This window comes from Monodon monoceros, unplaced genomic scaffold (genome assembly GCF_005190385.1).
Source record: "Monodon monoceros isolate NGI ecotype Baffin Bay Population unplaced genomic scaffold, NGI_Narwhal_1 Super_Scaffold_7, whole genome shotgun sequence".
NCBI lineage: Eukaryota > Metazoa > Chordata > Mammalia > Artiodactyla > Monodontidae > Monodon > Monodon monoceros.
The window spans coordinates 84557291-84572733 of record NW_021703784.1 but is presented as its reverse complement, the minus strand read 5'-3'; the positions used below and the strand labels follow the sequence as shown (position 1 = coordinate 84572733).

At 43.4% G+C, this 15443-nt stretch overlaps 1 protein-coding gene across 1 annotated transcript; it reads right to left on the bottom strand.

The window, feature by feature from the left end:
* Positions 1-11498: 11498 nt before the first annotated feature.
* FJX1 (four-jointed box kinase 1) lies at positions 11499-13957 on the bottom strand. The gene has a single exon (XM_029209071.1). It carries the CDS (start codon positions 13757-13759, stop codon positions 12446-12448), a length of 1314 nt encoding a protein of 437 aa, XP_029064904.1. The 5' UTR covers positions 13760-13957; the 3' UTR covers positions 11499-12445.
* Between the last annotated feature and the right edge of the window lie 1486 nt (positions 13958-15443).

Here is a 15443-nt window from a genome sequence, read left to right as displayed (position 1 = left end):
TGGAGCATATGTATAACAACTTGGGCATGGAAGATGGTCTAACACATGCTCAATAATATTTCTAGAAGGAGAGAACAGAAAAAACCTAAGAGAGATAAAATATGTGAGAGATAAATATTGAGAGATAATGACTGAGAATTTTTCTAGAGTGAAAAAAAAGAACTCATTACATTTAACAAACACACCATGTTCCTATCAGAAAAGAACAAAAATAAATCCACATCCAAATACATCATAATGAAATTACAGGACATCAAAGACAAAGAGAAGATCTTAAAAGAAACCAATTAGAAAATACTAATATTTTAAAAAGAGGAATAAAAAAAGAAAGAAAGACCAAAGGAAAAAGTGTAACCTATTCTTTGGAAATAGACAGATTTCCCTTCAAGCCATGGCCCCACCTCTTCAAGCCATGTGGGAAGTTTACTCTTTGAGTCTTAGATTCCACACCTGTAAAGAAAACATTCAATCCAGGGTTATCATTGCTAATTCCATAGCAACCTTGCAAAATGCCTAACACAAAGTCTTGTTTGTTAATACTTGTTCAGCAAAAAGGAGTTATTAATATTATTGACAGAAGTAATTTCAGAGACGGCAGACAGCAGAAGCAAGAAGAACTACAATCCTGAAGCCTGTGGAACAAAAACCACATTCACAGAAAGAGAGACAAGATGAAAAGGCAGAGGGCTATGTACCAGATGAAGGAACAAGATAAAACCCCAGAAAAACAACTAAATGAAGGGGAGATAGACAACCTTCCAGAAAAAGAATTCAGAATAATGATAGTGAAGATGATCCAGGACCTCAGAAAAAGAATGGAGGCAAAGATTGAGAAAATGCAAGAAATGTTTAAAAAACACCTAGAAGAATTGAAGAACAAACAAACAGAGATGAACAATACAATAACTGAAATGAAAAATACACTAGAAGGAATCAATAGCAGAATAACTGAGGCAGAAGAATGGACAAGTGACCTGGAAGACAGAATGGTGGAATTCACTGCTGTGGAACAGAATAAAGAAAAAAGAATGAAAAGAAATGAAGACAGCCTAAGAGACCTCTGGGACAACATTAAATGCAACAACATTCACATTATAGGGGTCCCAGAAGGAGAAGAGAGAGAGAAAGGACCCGAGAAAATATTTGAAGAGATTATAGTGGAAAACTTCCCTAACATGGGAAAGGAAATAGCCACCCAAGTCCAGGAAGCACAGAGAGTCCCATACAGGATAAACCCAAGGAGAAACATGCTGAGACACATAGTAATCAAACTGGCAAAAATTAAAGACAAAGAAAAATTATTGAAAGCAGCAAGGGAAAAATGACAAATAACATACAAGGGAACTCCCATAAGGTTAACAGCTGATTTCTCAGCAGAAACTCTACAAGCCATAAGGGAGTGGCATGATATACTTAAAGTGATGAAAGGGAAGAACCTACAATCAATATTACTCTACCCGGCAAGGATCTCATTCAGATTTGATGGAGAAATCAAAAGCTTTACAGACAAGCAAAAGCTAAGAGAATTCAGCACCACCAAACCAACTCTACAACAAATGCTAAAGGAACTTCTCTAAGTGGGAAACACAAGAGAAGAAAAAGACCTACAAAAATAAACCCAAAACAATTAAGAAAATGGTAATAGGAACATACATATCGATAATTACCTTAAACGTGAATGGATTAAATGCTCCAACCAAAAGACACAGGCTTGCTGAATGGATACAAAAACAAGACCCACATATATGCTGTCTACAAGAGACCCACTTCAGACCTACGGACACATTCAGACTGAAAGTGAGGGGATGGAAAAAATATTCCATGCAAATGGAAATCAAAAGAAAGCTGGAGTAGCAATACTCATATCAGATAAAATAGACTTTAAAATAAAGAATGTTACAAGAGACAAGGAAAGACACTACATAATGATCAAGGGATCAATCCAAGAAGAAGACATAAGAATTATAAATATATATGCACCCAACATAGGAGCACCTCAATACATAAGGCAACTGCTAACAGCTATAAAAGAGGAAATCAACAGTAACACAATAATAGTGGGGGACTTTAACAACACCTCACTTACACCAATGAACAGATCATCCAAAATGAAAATAAATAAGGAAACAGAAGCTTTAAATGACACAATAGACCAGATAGATTTAATTGATATTTATAGGACATTCCATCCTAAAACAGCAGATTACACTTTCTTCTCAACTGTTCATGGAAAATTCTCCAGGATAGATCACATCTTGGGTCACAAATCAAGCCTCAGTAAATTTGAGAATATTGAAATCGTGTCAAGCATCTTTTCTGACCACAACGCTATGAGATTATAAATGAATTACAGGGAAAAAAACGTAAAACACACAAACACATGGAGGCTAAGCAATACATTACTAAATAACCAGAAGATCACTGAAGAAATCAAAGAGGAAATCAAAAAATACCTAGAGACAAATGACAATGAAAACACGATGATCCAAAACCTATGGGATGCAGCAAAAGCAGTTCTAAGAGGGAAGTTTATAGCTATACAAGCCTACCTCAAGAAACAAGAAAAATCTCAAATAAACAATCTGTTACACCTAAAGGAACTAGAGAAAGAAGGACAAGCAAAACCAAAGGTTAGCAGAGGAAAGAAATCATAAATATCAGAGCAGAAATAAATGAAATAGAAACAAAGAAAACAGTAGCAAAGATGGATAAAACTAAAAGCTGGTTCTCTGAGAAGATAAACAAAATTGATAAACCATTAGCGAGACTCATCAAGAAAAAGAGGGAGAGGACTCAAATCAATAAAATTAGAAATGAAAAAGGAGAAGTTACAGCAGACACTGCAGAAATACAAAGCATCCTAAGAGACTACTACAAGCAACTCTATGCCAATAAAATGGACAACTTGGAAGAAATGGACAAATTCTTTGAAAAGTATAACCTTCCAAGACTGAACCAGGAAGAAATAGAAAATATGAACAGACCAATCACAAGTAATGAAATTGAAACTGTGATTCAAAATCTTCCAACAAACAAAAGTCCAGGACCAGATGGCTTCACAGGTGAATTCTATCAAACATTTAGAGCAGAGCTAACAGCCATCCTTCTCAAACTCTTCCAAAAAACTGCAGAGGAAGAAACACTCCCAAACTCATTCTATGAGTCCACCATCACCCTGATACCCAAACCAGACAAAGATACTACAAAAGGAAAATTACAGACGAATATCACTGATGAATATAGATGCAAATATCCACAAAATACTAGGAAACAGAATCCAACAACATATTAAAAGGGTCATACACCATGATCAAGTGGGATTTATCCCAGGTATGCAAGGATTCTTCAATATACACAAATCAATCAATGTGATACACCATATTAACAAATTGAAGAATAAAAACCATATGATCATCTCAATAGATGAAGAAAAAGCTTTTGACAAAATTCAACACCGATTTATGATAAAAACCCTCCAGAAAGTGGGCATAGAGGGAACATACCTCAACATAATAAAGACTATATATGACAAACCCACAGCAATCATTCTCAATGGTGAAAAACTGAAAGAAAGCATTTCCTTTAAGATCAGGAACAAGATAAAGTTGTCTACTATCACCACTATTACTCAACATAGTTTTGGAAGTGCTAGCCATGGCAATCAGAGAAGAAAAAGAAATAAAAAGAATATAAATTGGAAAAGAAGAAGTAAAACTGTCACTGTTTGCAGATGACATGATACTATACATAGAGAATCCTAAATATGCTACCAGAAAACTACTAGAGCTAATCAGTGAATTTGGTAGTTACAGGATAGAAAATTAATGCACAGAAATCTCTTGCATTCCTATACACTAATGATGAAAAATCTGAAAGAGAAAGTAAAGAAACACTCCCATTTACCATTACAACAAAAAGAATAAAATACCTAGGAATATACCTATCTAGGGAGACAAAAGACCTGTATGCAGAAAACCATAAGACACTGATGAAAGAAATGAAAGATGATACCAACAGATGGAGAGGTATACCATGTTCTTGGATTGGAAGAATCAATATTGTGAAAATGACTATACTACCCAAAGCAATCTAAAGATTCAATGCAATCCCTATCAAATTACCAATGGCATTTTTTATGGAAGTAGAACAAAAAATCTTAAAATTTGTATGGAGACCCAATGACCCTGAATAGCCAGAGCAGTCTTGAGGGGATAAAAAATGGAGCTGGAGGAATCAGACTCCCTGACTTCAGACTATACTATAAAGCTACAGTAATCAAGACAATATGGTACTGGCACAAAAACAGAAACATAGATCAATGGAACAAGGTAGAAAGCCCAGAAATAAACCCACGCACCTACAGTCAACTAATGTATGACAAAGGAGGCAAGGATATACAATGGAGAAAAGACAGTCTCTTCATTAAGTGGTGCTGGGAAAACTGGATGTAAAAGAATGAAATTAGAACAGTCTCTAACACCATACACAAAAATAAACTCAAAATGGATTAGAGACCTAAACGTAAGACCGGACACTATAAAACTCTTAGAGGAAATCATAGGAAGAACACTCTTTGACATAAATCACAGCAAGATCTTTTTTGATCCACCTCCTAGAGTAATGGAAATAAAAGCAAAAATAAACAAATGGGACCTAATGAAACTTCAAAGCTTTTGCACAGCAAAGGAAACCATAAAGAAGATGAAAAGACACCCCTCAGAATGGGAGAAAATATTTGCAAACGAATCAATGGATGAAGGATTAATCTCCAAAATATATAAACAGCTCATGCAGCTCAATATCAAAAAAAGAAACAACCCAATGCAAAAATAGGCAGAAGACCTAAATAGACATTTCTCCAAAGAAGACATACAGATTGCCAAGAAGCACATGAAAAGCTGCTCAACATCACTAATTATTAGAGAAATGCAAATCAAAACTACAATGAGGTATCAACTCACACCAGTTAGAATGGGCATCATCAGAAAATCTACAAACAATAAATGCTGGAGAGGGTATGGAGTAAAGGGAACCCTCTTGCACTGTTGGTGGGAATGTAAATTGATAGAGCCACTATGGAGAACAGTATGGAGGTTTCTTAAAAAACTAAAAATAGAATTACCGTATGATCCAGCAATCCCACTACTGGGCATATACCCAGAGAAAACCATAATTCAAAAAGACACATGCACCGCAATGTTCATTGCAGCTCTATTTACAATAGCCAGGTCATGGAAGCAACCTAAATGCAGATCGACAGACAAATGGATAAAGAAGAAGTGGTACATATATACAATGGAATATTACTCAGCCATAAAAAGGAACAAAATTGGGTCATTTGTTGAGACTTGGATAGATCTAGAGACTGTCATACAGAGTGAAGTAAGTCAGAAAGAGAAAAACAAATATTGTATATTAATGCATATATGTGGAACCTAGAAAAATGGTACTGATGAACTTGTTTGTAGGGCAGAAATTGAGGCAGAGATGTAGAGAACAAACGTATGGACACCAAGTGGGGAAAGCGGCAGGGTGGTGGTGGTGGCGGTGTGATGAATTGAGCGATTTGGATTGACATGTATACATTGATGTATATAAAATTGACGACTAATAAGAACCCTGCTGTATAAAATATAAAATTAAATTTAAAAAGGAAGTAATTTCCCCATGACATGCATTTCTATAGCATATGATATGAATTTCTACCTTTGCATGAACACGATCTCAGGATGACTAATATTTAAATGCGTGTCATATTGCAGAAAGAAGATGGCATCACTGTTGCAGAAAAGCTTAAACCACCATCATGGGACTCCCTCAACCTTCCAAGACAAACTATACAGATCAAACCTCCCTGCAGTCTTATCAGCAGGACATCTTCAGAAATACTATGAGAATCCCTCTTTTTGTAGTTTCCTTTTCTTTGAGACTTCCCTAAAATTCAAAGATAAACACAAGGGCAACTTGTAAGACTTCTTTGACTTCCCCACCTTCAGACCAGTCTACAAAGTCTGCTGTGTGGCCCCATAGCACTTTCCTCTTTTATACCATTGATCACATTTTGTTTCTGCTAGATTATTTTCCATCTTCCCCACTAAACTCTAAGCTCCTTGAAGGCAGGTACCTTACCTATCTTGCCTGCCTTTGACTCCACATGACCTAGCATATGACCTGAAACTTTTTAAGGAGGCACCAAAAAAGTTACTGAGTCTTCACGTAGAGAAAAGAGACTGGAAGTAGGGATGAAATTCATTTTCATGGTTGCTGTACATAAAAACATGGCAATTTTCTAGAGTTGAAAGGGATTCTAGAGAACATCTAGTCTTCCCATTGTTTTTCCAGATGAGGAAAATGAGGACTTCATCAATTGGTATGAAAATCCAGGGCTATTAAATGGTGGAAATCAGACCCAAACCCAGTTCCCAAATGTTACTGCTTACATTCTATCATGTTGCCTCCAGGACGAGGATCACGGTTGTGTAAGTGAAAGAAGACAGACAAAAAAGGACAAATATTGTATGATTCCATTTATATGAAATATTGAGACTAGGCAAATTCATAGAGATAGAAAGTAGATTAGAGGCTGGGGCAGGGAGGAATGGGGATATACGGCTTAATGGGGATATATGGCTTAATGATGACAGAGCTTGTTTGGACTGATGAAAAAATGTTGGAAATAGATAGTGGTATGGTTGCATCACATTCATATCACTGAACTGTACACTTAACAACGGTTAAAATGGCACATTTTGTGATGTGTATATTTTATCACAACTAAAAAGAAAGAAAAAAGATCATGGCTATGGTCATTCCCTACTCTCCTTGCTTCTTCAGGCCATTTGTAAGATGGGGACAAAGACTTTAACAAGCATTTAAAAAATTACTAAGAGGAAGGTGTAAACAGGCAGAGACAAATGCATGATGTAGGACCATCAAATTAAAAGTGACACTTCTCTATTATTAACTCACAATTTCTCAGCAAAGTAAAATCTGTGGGCTGATACTGGAAAAAGGCCAGTTCCATAAGCTATTTAGTTTTTTCTGGATAGGGTGTAATATAACTGTTAAAGCCATAAAAGATACCATATGGCATCAAAGAAAGGGGAAAAAAAGAGTTCTTTTTTTGTTGTTGTTATTCAATGAACAATCAGTTCTCTATTCTCCTAAGAAAAATTAAGGTACCATTAAGGGAAAAAATTCAGAAGTGTCAAGAAGACATATTCAGAATGGAAAGAAAGTTGAATAGATAAATAAAATGAGGATTCCTTTAGCTATATTTGTTGGGGTCCTGCAGGGAAAAAAAATTCCAGCTAGGCAGCATTGAGACATAGTTTATTAATGCAGTTTCTACCACAGCAGGACACAGAAAGAGAAATTGGTAAAACAGTCACATTAAAAAATTATGACTCCTGCATCTGATCTTTATGAACACACAGAGAAGAAACTGTCCCCTTGAGTCGTCCTTGGGCCACGTTGAGGCAGAGATGCAAAGAATTTTTTTTTCCTTCCGAAGCCACGCAACGACACTATTTGCTCCCACATGGCAAGAACAGACCGAAAGTTATGTCCCACCCACATTTACGGGATCTCGAAGGTGCTTATAAAAAGACCCTAGGTGAGATTTTGAGCAGTTCTTCCAATTACGTTTTGAAATATACATCAGTCTTTTGTTTTTAAAGAGTGTAGAAAATTGAAATCTGCTTGTATTCTCTTTGGGGAAAAAATTATAGTAGGTGGTGAACTGGTTATAAATGGAATTTCCCTAGAATCTTAGAGCTGGAAAGGAGCTTACCAATCACCTGATCCAGTATTTTGCATAGTGTAGACTATGCCACAGTGATGAGTTATTAAGTCAGTTTAGAGGGTCACGACTAGCATTTGGAAGTAGAGGAAGAGGAGGAGTAGAATAAAATTGAATTGAATATAAAAGTGTGTTGTACAGACTGTTTTATGGAACTTGTTTCAGTTGAGTAGAGTGTGTGTGCGTGTGCGTGTGCGCGCCCGTGCGTGCATGGGCACGCGCGTGCGCATGCTGGGTCACAATGTAAAGTGTGTGTCTTACTGTGAGTTCTGGTGACAAAAGTAGTAAACTTACCAGTCTAATCAAACACCCCCTGTTCCAGGTAAGACACCTGGAGCCAGAGAGGGAAATGACTTTCCCAAGTCACATGACTCAGAAGTAGCCTGAATCTCTTGACTCGCAATATCCTTTCCACTTGACTCTAATGATTAAAGTATGCTTGGAGGTGGGCGTCAACTCTTGCCCTGGGATTTCCATCCACCTCGGCAGCTGACATTCTATTTCTTTCTGGAGCAATTCCTGTGCTTCTGGGTCAACCGGAGTCCCCACTCTTTCTTTAATACTCCTGCCAACCTTATACCACAGGGATCAGTGGCTCTGTGGGAGGGGTCAGATGTGTGGAGGGACAAATGATCAGTGCCCAGGCTTGGATGATTCACGGCAACTGGGTAGCTCAGAAGGTGCACAATTCCACAGCTTACTGCTCCCTGGAGCTGATGAGCCATATGAGAAACAGAATCACAGCCTCCCTGTGAAAAAGAGGGGGCTGCATGTGACAACTCACACAGAGGGCAATCTCAGAAAGGAGACAACCAGCTGACAACTGTGGGCTTTAGGTTATTCCTGCCAGACTCATGCACTCTGGCTGGTTTTCCTGAGCCAAAATAGAAGCATGTAGAAGGTGTCCTATGATTGCAGAGATACAGCAGGATTATGAAAGAGGAGCCTGCCTGGGACCCAAAATGCCTCTGGTTTTGACTTAAGAGAAGAAAATGATCTATTCCACGAATAAACAAACACTCCATATTGCATTTACCCTGTGCCAGGCACTGTTCTGAGAATGCTACAAATAGTTACTCATTTAATCCACATAACCAACCTCTAGGCCTTAAGAGGACTCTCCTAGCTGCAGTGGTAGGCGGAAGGTGGAGAAGTGTTGAGAGGTGTTAAAATAATTTGTTTTTCTCCCTGATTCGAAGACAGGAGGGCAAGTACTCTTAATAGAGTTTAGAACTATGTCATTGACAAAGTGAATTAATCAACAGTCAAATCCAGGGAATAAAGGTCAACTGCCTACTTTCTCATGGCAGAAGGAAATTGGAGGAGGATTGTTCTTCTTGCAAAGATTCATCACTTTTTGATGCTTTCCAGAAGTGATGATGGATTTGCAATGATCCATCTACTTTAAAAAAAAATCACCCTCGTATATTTGTAGTATAGCTGCCTGTGGTACAGGGGGTCTGCTTGGGTCCTGAAATCACCCACTCGAGCCCACATAGAGATCAAGCCTCTGCCCCTGGCCATATGATCCAGTGCTTTGCATAGGATCATATGCTAGAATAGGGTTCTCAAGCACTTAAAAATTCGTTTATTACTAATTTCAAAAACTGGACCTCATCTTGGACATTTTTAGATTTGGCTTTGATGATGAAAATTAGTAGAAATTTACTGAGGTGTAAGAAAGGCAGGAGTTCTTTTGTTTTGTTTTTTTGAGAGCAATAGGAAGTGAGGTTTTTTTTTAAAGTACCTATGTGTGTCCTTATGTTTTATATGTTAACATTTAAATCCCACAATACTCTGATTGAATGTCCATTTCATAAATGAGGGAACTAAGTTAAATGACTTGCTGAAAGTAAACAGGTGAGGGACAGAATTCAGAATATAGTCTGCCTGCAGAACCTCTTACTCTTTTACACCATGCTGCAGCCTGAAAGTTCTTTTTCTTTTTCTTCATCTGAAAAATGACTTGGTCCTAGCAGCATTCACTGACCATGGCAAAACATTAATTGATCTTTCCATGTCACAGACTACCGATTATCCACAAGGAATGGCAACAGGTAAAACCTCTTCTCTGTAATTAAGTCTTGGTTCCCTTAACAACTCCACCATGTAATTAAACTTATTTCTCGAACAGGCAGATATGGTTCACTAAAGAAGCTGAGAAGAGCCATTTAAATTATGCTTCGTTTCTTGCTCTGGGTTAACCGTGGTCAAGTCTGGGCTTGAAACTGAAGTTTAGGAGGAATGTGGAGAATGCAGCTGGCCCAGAATTTACCAGTGCAGAAGTTCTATGGGAGTCAGGGTATATTTCCTGTGCATCTGTGAAACTTCTAACTTAGCTCTGCCCATGGTTTTCCTCCATGAACACGTCGGGTAAGCATGCAGATTGCTGAATATTTATCCTTTTCTTCGAGCAGCCTCTGCTGATTTGGGCAGGAAATCTCATATAGTTATCAATCATCAGAAATGGAAAATGTCTCTTTTTGAAAGAGGTAACTATCTGAGGTTTCACATTAACAATGTCTTGAAAAAGATGTATGTGCCATTATCACTACCCTGTATCACGAAAATATTTGGCTTACACTACAAACTTTATGGACTCTTTTTTGAGCTGGCTTAGCAGAGGCACTGAAACATAAGGATGGCATTAAATCGTTAAATTACATGCTGTGTTGTAATGCACAGTGAGAAGGGAAACCCACAGAGATTTAATACCATCACGAGTCTATAAAACCCTAGGTTTACAAATGCAAGTCAAATAAAAATCTATTAAAGTAGCCAAAAGTTGCTTTGAGTTAAAGGTCATTAAATAAAAAGAAGATAACAGGCAAGATCATTTGGACCCACATATCAAATAAAATCCCAAGATAAAAACACCAATGGGTCATAAAAAAAAAAAAAAAGACACAAACTGACTGCCTCTCCTCTCCCCTATGCGTCAAAAGGAAGCTTAAGAAAATACAAAGACATTTCCTGTTTGAAGTCACCAAGAAGGGTCCAAATGCCATATACAAAGTACTACACACATTCCTGGTTTCACAATGTCTGCTCTGAGGGGACCATGCAATTAGTACTTGGGGGGGCGGGGAACAGTACAATCTCTTAAGAGAGCTGGATGAGTCCAGATGTTGGAGATTATGATCTCCTGGATGCAATGGAATTTATGCTGGGAGATTAAAGAGAAGAATTAATTTATGACTTTCTCTACCTGTATGCAGTTTGTGCTCAGCTTATTATCTGTACGCATTGTGATGCATGGTACTTACAATGCTGAAAATCAGGTGCAACACGTGACCACAGCGGTTAAGTTTAAAGGGGGGAGGCTTTTATCATATTTCAGTCTATACATCTGGTTCTATCATATTTGTGAAATGATTAGTATAGGACTAAATTACAGTGAAATCCTTTTATATAACAGTTTTATTGGCCAGGAAATAGAATACTTTCCGTCCATGTCTCTCTCCACCATCCTGCATGTTCTATGCTGAACTCTGAAATTTCCAGCACGAGGGTTCATTTGAGTGAGCAGGACAGGGAATCTGCTCTTGTCTTTGTTCAATTCTGTAAGTTCCGTGGTCACAGCTGGGATATACATGCGTCCTTTGTTTTAAAAGCACATCCACAAGGGAGAAACCTTAGAGCTTATTCTAAAACCAGGCAGGGCATCAGATGCCTCAAACAGTTAAAACCACAGGAATTAAATTCTAAATTTTAAACTCCCTTTTATTGAAATATAAGTTTGTTTAGTATATTTACACCACACTTTATGCACATATATACACATAGAAGGCAAATTTTGTCAAAATAAAAAAAGTTTTTCTTAATAAAAAATTAAAATAAAAACAAAGTAAAGTGCATGAAACTTTTTTTTTCCCCTTCTGGTGAACATCATCATTGACAAAATTATGAACAGTTGGGAAGGGGGAGGAAGAAGAAATTCATTATTTGAATCAATGCATACAGCCGGTCCTGCATTTGTAGCCTTCAGGCTGAAATGACAAGCTGTAAGGAACAAGTCAGACAAATTGTCAGCGTCTGCAGGACTCCCTCCATTCTGCAGGTCCTGCTCTCTTTGTCCTATCGGGAGCGGTTCCCTAGCTCTTAACAGTGATCTCACCATCACCAAGCCGGAACAAAGGGAGAACACAGGAAGGGGGCTCCACCAGCCAATGTCATAGCCCTGCTCCGGGGCCACCAGCGCTGCGTTTGGTAGGAAACTGCAGAATTAGCTCAATGGCTCAAATAGAAGTTTTCCTTTTTCGGAAGGGTAATGAGGGGGCCAAGAAATAGGATGTATCTCCCACAGAGACGGCCACCCGGGGGCCAAACTCCGGCAGCAGCCAGTTTCTTTGGATGCAAACTCCGTGCTGGCACAGGGAAGAATCCTTTTATAGTCTGGGTGGAGGAAATGTTACACTTCTCGCCTCGGTGAGTTCGTCCTCCCAGAACTTTGAAAGGACACAGCTTGGGACTGAGAGAAAGGGGCAGGTGGGTAAAGCTGAAGTTTTTAGCCGCCTTCGCGCTCGGGTCTCCGGCTGGGCGTTGGCCGGCTGGTCCCAGGCGGTGGCTGAGGCGACGGCCCTTCCCCCATCATCCATTCCCCAGCCAGGGGTCTCTCTCTCTCTCCTCCTCCTCCGGGGGATGCTAAGTCCCTGGTCGGCGGCCGTACTTAGCCTTACAGTGCAAAATGTGCTTGGCGAGGAAGTCGAGGCGGCGCTGCAGCAGCTGAGCGTGGGGGTCGGCGAGGGCGGCCAGCTCCGGGAAGCGAGGCTCGTGGTGCTGGTAGAGGCGCAGCAGCCGGGCGGCCGCGTCCTGGCCGCGGTGCAGCTCCAGGACACGCCGCGCAGTCCGCTCGCGGAACACGCACACTGACTGCAGCAGCGGCTCGTTATACTTGTCCCACATGCCCGCCACCCGGTAGCCGTGCACCAAGCCCGCCTCGTTGTCCAGAAAGACCAGCGCCCCGCCCGGGCCGCGGTGCAGGTTGCTCGTGGCGCGCTGCATGACCCGCGGGTCCCACTGCAGGCTGAAGAGGTTGCTGACAAGCCGGTCAAAGTTGGCCGTCAGGTAGTCGAAGAGGATCAAGTCGGTCCATTGCACCAGGTCTACCAGCTCCGCCCGGCTGCGGTTGGCCAGCTCGCCCCCCGTGGCGCGCAGGGGCCGGAGATGGCCGTCCTCAGAGCGCCAGGGCGCGGGCACCACCACGTCCGTGAGGTTGGGCAGCCAGCGAGTCAGGCTCACCACGCTGCCCTCGGTCCAGTGAGCGGCACGAAGCTCCTCCTGCACCTGAGCCCACTGCGCGCCCCGAGCCTCCACCCGGGCCAGTGCCAGAGGCGGCACGTGGTGCTGGAGGCCCAGCAAGCGCGCCAGGTAGTAGGATAGGGCCTCGCCCTGTATCTGCTCGGGGTTGATGCCATAGCGCACGCAGGCGCGGGTGCCGTCGGCGAAGCGGGCCAGCCGGTTGGAGCTGCGCCCGCAGCCCCCGCGCTCCAGGGCCACCACCCGGGCGCCGCGCGCCGCCTCCAGCCAAGACGCCGCCTGGGCCTCCGAGAAGCCCCGGGGCACCTGCTCCTCCAGGCCGCGGCTCCAGAAGACGCCCCCGTGCACCGCGGCGCGTTCCTCAGGCCAGGGCCGTCCGGTTGGCACGTGTCGCCTGCGCTCACCCGGGGGCTGCCCAGGCGGGCCATCTGCGCCCGCCGCCAAGGTGAGCAGCGCTCGGAAAGTTTTCAGGGAGCCGCCGCGGGCGTCCCGCGCCAGGGGCGGGGGCAGAGGGAAGCGAGGCGCGGGCTCCCGGCCGCCGCTACGGGCCGGGCGCCGCGGGAGTCGGTCTTCCGGCGGCCGGGAGGCGGGCAGCTCGGTCCGCGGCGGCAGGAGCCCGCCCCACAGCGCCAGCAGCGAGCCCAGCGCCAGCAGCCAGAGCCCCGCGGTGGCGGAGGCGCCCCGCATCCTCCTGCCCATGCTCCCCCGGCCGTGCCGGTGCCGCCGCCGCTTCAAGCCGAGCCCAGGAGCCCGGGTCCCGGCGGCGACGCGGGCTCGGCAGCTCGTTGGCTCCGGGGCTCCGGGCGCCTCAGCTCCATCGCTGCCGCGGGGCGCTGCGGGTCTCTGCCCGGCACTGAGAACTCGCCTCGCTGCCGCTTCCCAGCTGCTTTTGTATTTCGCTGTGAGACCCTCCGGCGGGCGCAATTCACAGGCGCCCGGACCACGTGGGAGCGATGGAGGATTCCCCCTCCCCCTCCTCCGCCGCCGCTCCCCGCCCCCTTCCCCTCCTCTTCCCTTTAAAGCGGCGATGGCTCCTTCCAAGCGGGAGAAGCGGTCCCACACTCATTCGGGGACTTAGGGGCCGGGAGCCGGAAGCCAGGCAGGCGGCGCCCGCGCGGGGGCGTCGGAGCGGGCGGCAGAGAGCTGGATTCGCGCTGGGTGGGTGAGACGCACCGCTCGCTCTCTCGGGGGTTGGAGTAGTCGTGGAGTCCCTTTGCCTGGGCGGCTCCTGGCCTCCAGCAAAGTTCAGACTAACCCCCAGCACACTCCCGGCGCCGCCCGGGGTGGATTGGGGCAGGTCCCTTTGCCTTCTCCGTTTCCGACGGTGGGTGTGATTCACCCTGCCTTATGTAAACCCCTGGGGAGCTCTCCGAGCCACTGAGGAGGTGACTCCAGCCGGGTTAGAAGAACCATCTGTAGCAGACAACTTTGAACCGACACCTCCTTTCCCGAGCACGCTCACCACACTGGTCACTGAGGGCTGTGGGCTTTGAGGTTGGTCGCTCCGCCTTTCCCGAGGGACTCACCGGGAATTCAGCCTCACTGTGCAAGAACCCCTAGGCAGGTTCCATTCAACAAACTGTCCTCGGTTCTGGTCACAGAGCATTAAAATCCACAGATGAGGTCCCGTGCTCACGGAGCTCACATTCTAGGGAGATGTTCAGGTTGCCAGGAGAGCCTTACAACTCAGGATCCGACTTAGTGCGGAGGAGGGGGCCTTAGAGACCGTTTCTCTACGAAACGATACTATTTTGCCCGTGAGGAAACTGAGGCACAGAGATGGGATGGGGCTTGCTCCAGATCCCAGAAGTAGCAAGTGGAGAAACTAAAATTCAAACTGGGGTCTCTGGGCAGCATGCCACTTGATTTTCCCTCTATCAAGAAAGTTCACTATTTTTATCAAGTTGCCAGCATTCCCGTTTTTTAAAAACTCACTGTCACTTTATGCCCCAAATGTGATTTTCAATTCAATGAATGAAAAACAAAAAACCAAAAAAGAACAAACCCATATTGTATTTGACTTACTGGTTTAATGGTTTAAGGGAAGAAGTGGTTGGGGGGAGGGGTGGAGGAGCAAAAAAAGAAAAAAAGAAAAAAAAGAAAAAAGAAAAAGTAAACAGCAAACCACATTGTCTTCCAGCCACTTTTGGGTTCAATCCACCAGGAAGGCTCTTGGGTAAGAATCGGCTCTCCCTCTTACCTCTCGGCGTGAGACCCTGTCCCAGATCTAAACCAAGATTTCCCAGGTGAGACACAAGACAAGGGGTTGGGGGGTGGAATCCTCCTCAGAAAGCAGGAGTTTGAAATTTGTTTCCTTTCATGTGTTTCTTTTGTCTTTATGCCACCTCCCCATCAGATGCAACTGGGGGTTTTCAACTGCCTC